Source organism: Neoarius graeffei, chromosome 7, assembly GCF_027579695.1.
Source record: "Neoarius graeffei isolate fNeoGra1 chromosome 7, fNeoGra1.pri, whole genome shotgun sequence".
Classification (NCBI taxonomy): domain Eukaryota; kingdom Metazoa; phylum Chordata; class Actinopteri; order Siluriformes; family Ariidae; genus Neoarius; species Neoarius graeffei.
In genome coordinates, this window is record NC_083575.1 from 76,089,345 (window position 1) to 76,097,975 (window position 8,631).

General features: G+C 37.2%; 2 protein-coding genes across 3 annotated transcripts; one reads left to right on the forward strand and one right to left on the reverse strand.

The window, feature by feature from the left end:
• Positions 1 to 242: 242 nt before the first annotated feature.
• On the reverse strand, positions 243 to 3,158 carry LOC132889671 (GTPase IMAP family member 8-like). Of its 2 annotated transcripts, none has more exons than XM_060926407.1 (4): positions 3,066 to 3,158; positions 1,401 to 2,711; positions 1,191 to 1,293; positions 243 to 1,012 (listed from the first exon to the last, which is right to left on the reverse strand). In XM_060926407.1, exons 2-3 carry the CDS (start codon positions 2,671 to 2,673, stop codon positions 1,196 to 1,198), a joined length of 1,371 nt encoding a protein of 456 aa, XP_060782390.1. In that variant the 5' UTR covers positions 2,674 to 2,711; positions 3,066 to 3,158; the 3' UTR covers positions 243 to 1,012; positions 1,191 to 1,195. The 2 variants fall into 2 exon arrangements, with proteins under 2 accessions (XP_060782390.1, XP_060782391.1); XM_060926408.1 differs by having other exon boundaries at positions 1,401 to 2,679; positions 3,066 to 3,140.
• A 72-nt stretch (positions 3,159 to 3,230) lies between these two features.
• Positions 3,231 to 6,320, forward strand: LOC132889675 (uncharacterized). The gene is made up of 2 exons (XM_060926414.1): positions 3,231 to 3,315; positions 3,902 to 6,320. Exons 1-2 carry the CDS (start codon positions 3,303 to 3,305, stop codon positions 4,615 to 4,617), a joined length of 729 nt encoding a protein of 242 aa, XP_060782397.1. The 5' UTR covers positions 3,231 to 3,302; the 3' UTR covers positions 4,618 to 6,320.
• The last annotated feature ends 2,311 nt before the right edge of the window (positions 6,321 to 8,631 follow it).

Genomic DNA, 8,631 nt, shown 5'->3' on the forward strand with positions numbered 1-8,631 from the left:
GCAGGTAAAACGATCAATGCCACGTCTCTGAGAGAACCAGCAACACCAGGAGTCTAATTCAAGGACTCCATTTAGTGATGAACTCTAGAAGCAAAGATTTTAATATATATCCACATGGTGGCACTCATGCAACAATAGCAGGACAACTATTTAAAATCACAACTGGTTTCTGGTTTATATTCTCTGTCCATTTCCAACACACTTGTATTTATACATTGGACTCAGCAGGAAAAAATGAACAGTTTATTTTTCCAAGTGTTTTTATTATGGCTGATTAATGACAAAAACCCTAGCATCAAAAATAAAACAAATACTCAGACGAATCACTGAATCATATATCCCTGCCCCATTTTAAAACATAATGCCAATAAAATGTACAAATTATATGCTGTAGACATTATTTAAAAAATTGTGGGGGGAAAATCAGCAGTTGAACAGTTGCAGTTTATCTGTATTTTATTCTTGTTTATTGTTGAGGAGCTACAAACACGAATCACAAAACAAGCCAGTAAATACAAATGATAATGTTATGATATCTGTAAAATTTCATGATACAATGGATAGTATTACAAGAAAGTGCAATATACATTGGTTTACAATCAAAAAGGAAAAATAACAAGCATGAATTGCAATGTATAGTACATTTCACATAACCACACCAAGAGAGAGTGAGCTGATAGTGGTTTTACATCATCCAGCTATTTTCTATACTGCTTATCCATAACAGGTCATGGATGAGGTGAAGCCAATCCCATCTGACACTGGACAGGAGGTGGGGTACACCTGGACAGATCGCCCTAACTCTATCACGGGCCTAATGCAGAGAGACAGACAGCCATTCACACTCATACTCACACCTATGGTGAGTTTAGTCATTAGGTCTAATGTCTTTGGAGTGTGGGAGGAAACCAGAGCACTCCAAGGACGAGGTATGCAGGCACGAGGAGAACATGCAATCCTCTCACAGAAAGTCCTCTAGTCAGTCCACAGAGTTGAACCCCGAACCTCCTTGCTGTGAGGCAACAGTGGAAAGCTTATTATATACATTATGGAGCCAAACTACTTGCATGCATGAAAGTGAGAATCAGTTTGTGTTAAATGTACTCATATCAAGATTAATGTAAACAAAAAATAATAAATTATGAATATAATTATAATCATATTCACAATAAGCAAAAGTTCAGATATACTTAGGCTAATCAGACCATCCCAGATGAGTCCTGATTCCTGTTAAATGAGTTGTGACCGTTGTTTTTGCATGACTAAACCAACCACTGCTTGAAGATGGCGTTCCTGTTAAATAAAAAATAATAATAATTAATGTTATCTGCTCACACATATGTAAAACATGAAAATTACATTTAACTGTAATCCTACTTTTATACTTAAAAAATTAATACCTTTTTTGTGATCAGAATCTGTGTAATATTCTTTATGATTTTGTTCATACATTAAATTGATCTTCTTCAGCAGTTCATCCACTTGGGGCTTATTGGTGGTGTCTCGGTTATTGAGTGCATGAAATCTGTTCTCATGTATTTTCACTAATTCATTGAGATGTTGATTCTCTTGAATGAAGGTTTCAATGGGTTTTCCTTCCAAATTATCCACTCCAGTGAAGAGAATCATTGTGTATTTTCTGGCATTTCGTCCAAGACAATCTTGTACATGTTTCATGGCTGTCTTTATTGCTGGAGTGAAGCGCTCCACGCTGAGCACTATAATAATGACATGAGGTCCAGGAGAGCAATCGGACACAGATTTGAAGATGGCCTCCTGAATTTGTTTCAGATTATCATCAAAGCCAGGAGATTCTATCAGCTTCAGACTCAGTCCAGAGATTGAGCATGTATAAATTGAACCTCCGACGATTTCATGTCGTACGCATTTTTCATGAAGGGTTTTGATGCTTGAAGTCTTTCCCACTCTGTTCCTTCCAAGGAATAAAACTCTGATTTGATTTTCAGACATACCCATTTCTGAGCCGATTGCGTCTCCAGATCTCTTTCTATTAGTCACTGCATTTTCTTGCTGGTCACCAGAAGAGGAGAAAGCAGAAGGGTTTTCTGCTTGGGAACTTGGATTTATCATTTCTGTCTTTTTTAAATTCTTTAGCAGTTCTTCCACTGCCTCATCAGACCTGTTATCTCGATTGTTCCAGCAGTGGTATCTGTTACCACATTGCTTTAACAGATTACGAAACACTTTACCTCCTTCCTTAATAAACTCCTTAAAATCTTTCCCCTCAAGGTCATCATTGCGTGAAAACAGGATTGTGGTGTGATCCAGAAAGGTGCAGCCAAGCACCTTTTGAAGTTCAGAGATTTTGCTAATTTCTTCTTCAGATTCCATTGAGCCAACACGTATGACCAGGAGAAAGGAGAAAGGTCCATCAAGACGTTGTAGAGCCTGTTTTATTTGGGACATGACCTCACATTCAGTGAGTGCAGTGCAGTCCCAGCCTGGAGTATCTACTACTGTAACCTTCCAGTTATTGATTATCTCTGTAGCAATTTCACATTCCTGTGTCACAGACTTTGCAGATGCTTCTGATTTGAACAGTTTTTTGCCCAATATTGTGTTTCCAGAAGAGCTCTTACCAGAGCCAGTAGCACCAATTAAAACGATCTGGACTGAATTATCAGTCAAAGTCTTCTTTGCCTTTGCAGACATTGTGATCTGAAATCACAACAGTTTGAAAGAAAAAGTCCCTGAAAAAATATGAAGAATTGTTTTCACATTTTTTCTTTGTGTCTTTGTTTTCCTGATGTAACATTTCAAATATCTGAACATCCACATTCCAATATTTATCTAACTCACTTCTTCAGGGATTTCACAAAAGGGAATATACTGAACAGAACTAATATCAACAAAATATTTCTCCAGTGTTTTCTGTAAAACTGTCTGGGTAATGCTGGAAAAATTCAACCAGAATTTGTTTTATTTGGGTAACCTATGCTGAGCATTTTTGTTTCTTCTATATTGAAACTAACTGTAATAGATAGAACCAGAGCATGTTTACAGTATGTTCATAAGACATGAGATAATCTAAAAATAAAACTCACCTTTGTGAAGTCGACAGAGAAGCAGACAAAAGAGTTGTGGTAGACTGAGGCTGAAACTATTTAAGGCTGTAAAGAGTCCAGCCTCATGAACCAAGTTATCCATTTATGGTTGTGTACATCAGAAAGGCGGGTCTACAAAGCCTACACCAGTATATAAAACTTATGAAAGATTTGAGAAATTCATTTTTAAAACTAACACTAAAGGAAGACACTATCAACTGCAATACTGCAATAACCATGGCTGCCTGTGGTGAGTGTGAAATGGCAAGGTGCTAATTTGTATAAACAACATCATCGTAAACAATAAAAGATAAAGTTAATATTAGCATGCTGTATTTAATTTTTATCAAACACTGAACAGATCAAAAAGCTTCTAGTCTTCGCATTTATTACCTCTTGGCTAATTTTTATTTACAAAATTATATGTAAAACTATGCATGATTTTTGGCTCATATTTTCATAGTTTACTGCAATCTAGTGGCTAAATTTTAACTTTGTTTATTGCAGATAAATAAAAACAAGAAGCCTATTTTTTGTTTATTTGTTTGCTTGTTTTTGTTTTTGTTTTCTTATTTTGGCAGAAGCTACTAGTAGTCTATTAAATCACCTTAACTTAAATGTTTGGACATTTATAGAGATGTTCAAGTCCAAACCTTGTTTGGACGTGAACATCTCTATAACCACAGTATGCAAATAGCTTAAGTTTTTCATTTAAATCTTGGTTTTAAAACACTGTCGATAATCAACAAATTCAAACATATATTGAATTTATGAAATAAATATTGACAATCCAAAATATGAGCTAAAGCTTCAAATATTGTTGCATTATTTTACAGACAAAGATCCACTGCGCTTGGTCCTCCTGGGCAAGACAGGGGTTGGCAAAAGTGCCACAGGAAACACCATTTTCGGTGAGAGAGTATTCAAATCTGAAGCAAGAGCCGTGTCTGTTACAAAGGAATGCACATCTGAAACAAGAATTATCAACAAACAAAGTATTACAATCATTGACACACCTGGTTTATACGACACAACAATGTCTGCCGAGTTCATTGAAAAAGAGACTGTGAGAGGTGCACAAATGGTAGCTCCTGGTCCTCATGTATTTCTTCTTCTGCTTGATGTGAAGCGTCACACTGAAGAGGAGAGAAATACTGTCAAGAAATTTCAAGAAATCTTTGGTGATGATGTGTCCAAGCATATGATTGTGGTCTTCACTCATGGAGATGACCTTGAGTTTGACAATAAAACCATAGAACGCTACATCCATGAAGCTGGATCTCACCTTCAGAGCCTAATATCTGCATGCAAACAGAGATACCATGCGTTTAACAACAGGTCGCAGGACCGTACCCAAGTAGATCAATTCCTGCAAAAGATTCACGAGATGCAGAGGGAAAACAATTATAGTTATTATAGCTATGATTTGTTTTCAAAAGCACAGGCTCTCAAAGAAGCAGAAGCAAATGAAAGAGAGTGGCAACGAAGATATTCAGAATTGGAGCAACAAGCGCAGATGTCAGGAACAAGAAAATTGTGCATTATACTATAATGGAGACTGTATGATGATGATGATCTCCTTTAGAAAGACAAAAGCTGAGAATATAAAAGAAATTGATTTTGAAGTATCCAGTTAAGAAAAATGTCTAAACAAAAATACTGAAAAACAGAAATACTGTTAAGTGCTACAATTTTAAGGATCTTTCTGTCTAATTGTAGTTGATGTAACATGCTACTATAAGCACTGATGATCTGGTTTTTTTTTAATTATGTATATCACATGGAGTACTCTATATTATAACGTTATATTCTTTATATGGGATATTGGTTTAGCACAGCAATTTACTCTTTGTAGATGTTTTCAGGGAAAGTACTATCGAGCATAGAGAGTTTTAACAGACAGTACTGTGTAAACAAAATTAAGTGATTTTTTTTTATCTTAGAGACCAGATTAAAAAAAACGTGAAATCATAAGTTCAATCATCAAATACAGCACATGTTGTCAAAAATTAAAAGTTTAAATTTGAATTTATCCACCAGTCAGTGACGAGCATCCTGAGAGAACAACATGCTGTAAGTCTAATGCTTTGCTTTTCTTGCTTTGTCATTTGGAAGTGGTGTCAGGGATGCATTTTCTAACATGGTTGTTTAAAAATGTTTCAGATTGGCTGATAAAACCAGAGACTGAAACTCAAATATTAAAACTATTTAATGACAGATGGGGGGGGGGGATTGATGGTTATTGTTATGTGGTGGATTATGTATAACACTGTGCAAAAGTCTTAGTTTGCCTAATTATTTTAGACAAATTTCATCTTAGTTGTTTATTTTAGGAATTTTAGGACTAGAATGCTGGGTCAGTAAAAACAACATTTCACAAACAGTACTTGAAAAATGTTAGTATGTCAGTAAAGAAAGGAACATATGTAACAGTCCAACATCAACTAATAAACTGATTCCTGCAACAACAAAAGCAACAGTCAAAGTTTTAATTTAGACAAATTTACTCACCAATATTCTCATAAAACTTCATGAAGTGTCCCAAATATTGGCCTTGTGTCAGTTTAATGTTGTTTACTGCTCTTTATAGTACATTTTCTTTTAATATAGAAAAAAAGTTTATTATTTCATTTTGTTTTAATGTTTAATATCATTATTTTCAAAGCAACATTGATTTACAGCATTACTTTACATGTGCCTAAGATTTTTCACCTGTAGTGTATGTCATGTAGCATAATGTACTATAATTTAATGTTGTACAAACAATATAAGGGATGTTTATTTTAAAGATGCCTACAAATCAAATGGCAGTTTAAGCTGTTTCCAGTGACATATGTACATATAGCATGGGGGAGGAAAAGTACTGTGGAGCATGTCAAGCATTGTCTGGACTTTGGGGAGAAATTCTGATCATATTACAAATGTTCCAGAACCTGACCCAGATTTGTTTTAATAGCTTCTTGATCTTCATGATGTTGCTTGTTTTTCACTGTCCACTAATAAACTGGGGTAGTTATATCAAGATTATTGGACACAAATTGCATAAAAGTTGGCTCCATTCAACTAATTCAGGTACTCTAGATGGCAAATGGTTGCACTGGAATTATTTTAGGGGTTTCACAGCAACAAGGATGAATACTTAGGCGATCACAGCTTTTATGTTTTTTATTTGTTAAAAAAAATGCAATGTCTTCACTCAGACTACGTTATGTACATTCATTGTGTCTAATCTTAATAAAATCAATTTTAATTCCATGTCCTGAATCTATGAAATGTTCTTTTTTCTAATTTATAAATGTCTTATCTGTTAATATTTATTTATGCAAGCCACTGTGTACTGCTTCACAGTGCACACCTTAGCTGATATGACACAGTACACACAGGTTACCCTCAGCCACATGAATGCCACTGATACTTCAATCACATCACTAGCGGTGGTTGTTGTGTTTTCTTGTTGATGTTACACTCACTGACTCATAATAATACAAAGCGTTCAAAAACTTAGTGTATGCCCACTATCCAGTTACAGGCTAGGGTCAGGTAAAATGTTTTATCTTTGTCTCACAGGGTGGCTTTAATAAAAGGTACTTTTGATGTCTGGCCACATGATGATACACCATTATAGATCGCAGTGTATCGGTGTAAGCGGAGGGATTTTTAAGCAGAGGGGGGGAGGTAGAGGTAACCCAGTGCAAGCAAGCAGCCGTCCGCTCCTGCAGCCATGAAGGCGCTGGTCATGCACCCGCTTGTCACAATGGGGGTGAAAATGGCGACCGCGGAAAGTTGGAGAAGGAATGCGAGAGCGTCTCCCAGCAGTGACCTTCAGGGGGAAATGTTGCCTCAGCAACGGCCTTAACCGAGGCCGGTGCTGTCTCAGGGAGCCGAATGTCAATAAGATATAAATTGTTTGGTCTTTCCAGATGCAGTCTTTTTCTGTGAGTCTTCACAAGGTTTTCACACACTGTTGCTGGTATTTTGGCCCATTCCTCCATGCAGATCTCCTCTAGAGCAGTGATGTTTTGGGGCTGTCACTGGGCAACACGGACTTTCAACTCCCTCCAAAGATTTTCTATGGGATTGAGATCTGGAGACTGGCTAGGCCACTCCAGGACCTTGAAATGTTTCTTACGAAGCCACTCCTTTGTTGCCCAGACGGTGTGTTTGGGATCATTGTCATGCTGAAAGATCCAGCCATGTTTCATCTTCAATGCCCTTGCTGATGGAAGGAGGTTTTCACTCAAAATCTCACGATACATGGCCCCATTCATTCTTTCCTTTACACGGATCAGTCGTCCTGGGCCCTTTGCAGAAAAACAGCCCCAAAGCATGATGTTTCCACCCCCATGTTTCACAGTAGGTATGGTGTTCTTTGGATGCAACTCAGCATTCTTTCTCCTCCAAACACAAGTTGAGTTTTTACCAAAAAGTTCTATTTTGGTTTCATCTGACCATATGACATTCTCCCAATCCTCTTCTGGATCATCCAAATGCTCTCTAGCAAACTTCAGACGGGCCTAGACATGTACTGGCTTAAGCAGGGGGACACGTCTGGCACTGCAGGATTTGAGTCCCTGGTGGCGTAGTGTGTTACTGATGGTAGCCTTTGTTACTTTGGTCCCAGCTCTCTGCAGGTCATTCACTAGGTCCCCCCGTGTGGTTCTGGGATTTTTGCTCACTGTTCTTGTGATCATTTTGACCCCACGGGGTGAGATCTTGCATGGAGCCCCAGATCGAGAGAGATTATCAGTGGTCTTGTATGTCTTCCATTTTCTAATAATTGCTCCCACAGTTGATTTCTTCACACCAAGCTGCTTACCTATTGCAGACTCAGTCTTCCCAGCCTGGTGCAGGTCTACTATTTTGTTTCTGGTGTCCTTTGACAGCTCTTTGGTCTTGGCCATAGTGGAGTTTGGAGTGTGACTGTTTGAGGTTGTGGACAGTTGTCTTTTATACTGATAATGAGTTCAAACAGGTACCATTAATACGGGTAACGAGTGGAGGCCAGAGGAGCCTCTTCAAGAAGTTGTTACAGGTCTGTGAGAGCCAGAAATCTTGCTTGTTTGTAGGTGACCAAATACTTATTTTACCTAGGAATTTACCAATTAATTCATTAAAAATCCTACAATGTGATTTCCTGGATTCTTTCCCCCCATTCTGTCTCTCATAGTTGAAGTGTACCTATGATGAAACTTACAGGCCTCTCTCATCTTTTTAAGTGGGAGAACTTGTACAATTGGTGGCTGACTAAATACTTTTTTGCCCCACTGTGTGTGTGCGCGCATATATATGAGTGATTCCACGCTTATGGGTACTGAAATGGGGACATGAACTTATTTTTAAAAATTCACCTAAAACCATTTCTTTTTTTTTACCATCAGGTCACAAAACATGTAATCTTTAATGAATGATATGTTAAAAGATAACTTTAATTTTCTGAGATGTAATAAAAACATATTTATATGCCAAAGTCAGAACGTAACAGAAGTGTTGTGGACATATATATTCTCAATTTTAACAATGTAGAATTACTTTTTGAAACATAGGAAGGTGATGTTTTAGCAAATAT

Bases quoted from the DNA above. Each gene is read 5' to 3' on its own strand.
- LOC132889671 (XM_060926407.1), bottom strand. From the start codon at position 2,673: ATGTCTGCAAAGGCAAAGAAGACTTTGACTGATAATTCAGTCCAGATC. The intron at 1,294-1,400 runs GTATTAATTTTT...TTTATTTAACAG, and splicing joins AGATTCTGATCACAAAAAAG to GAACGCCATCTTCAAGCAGT.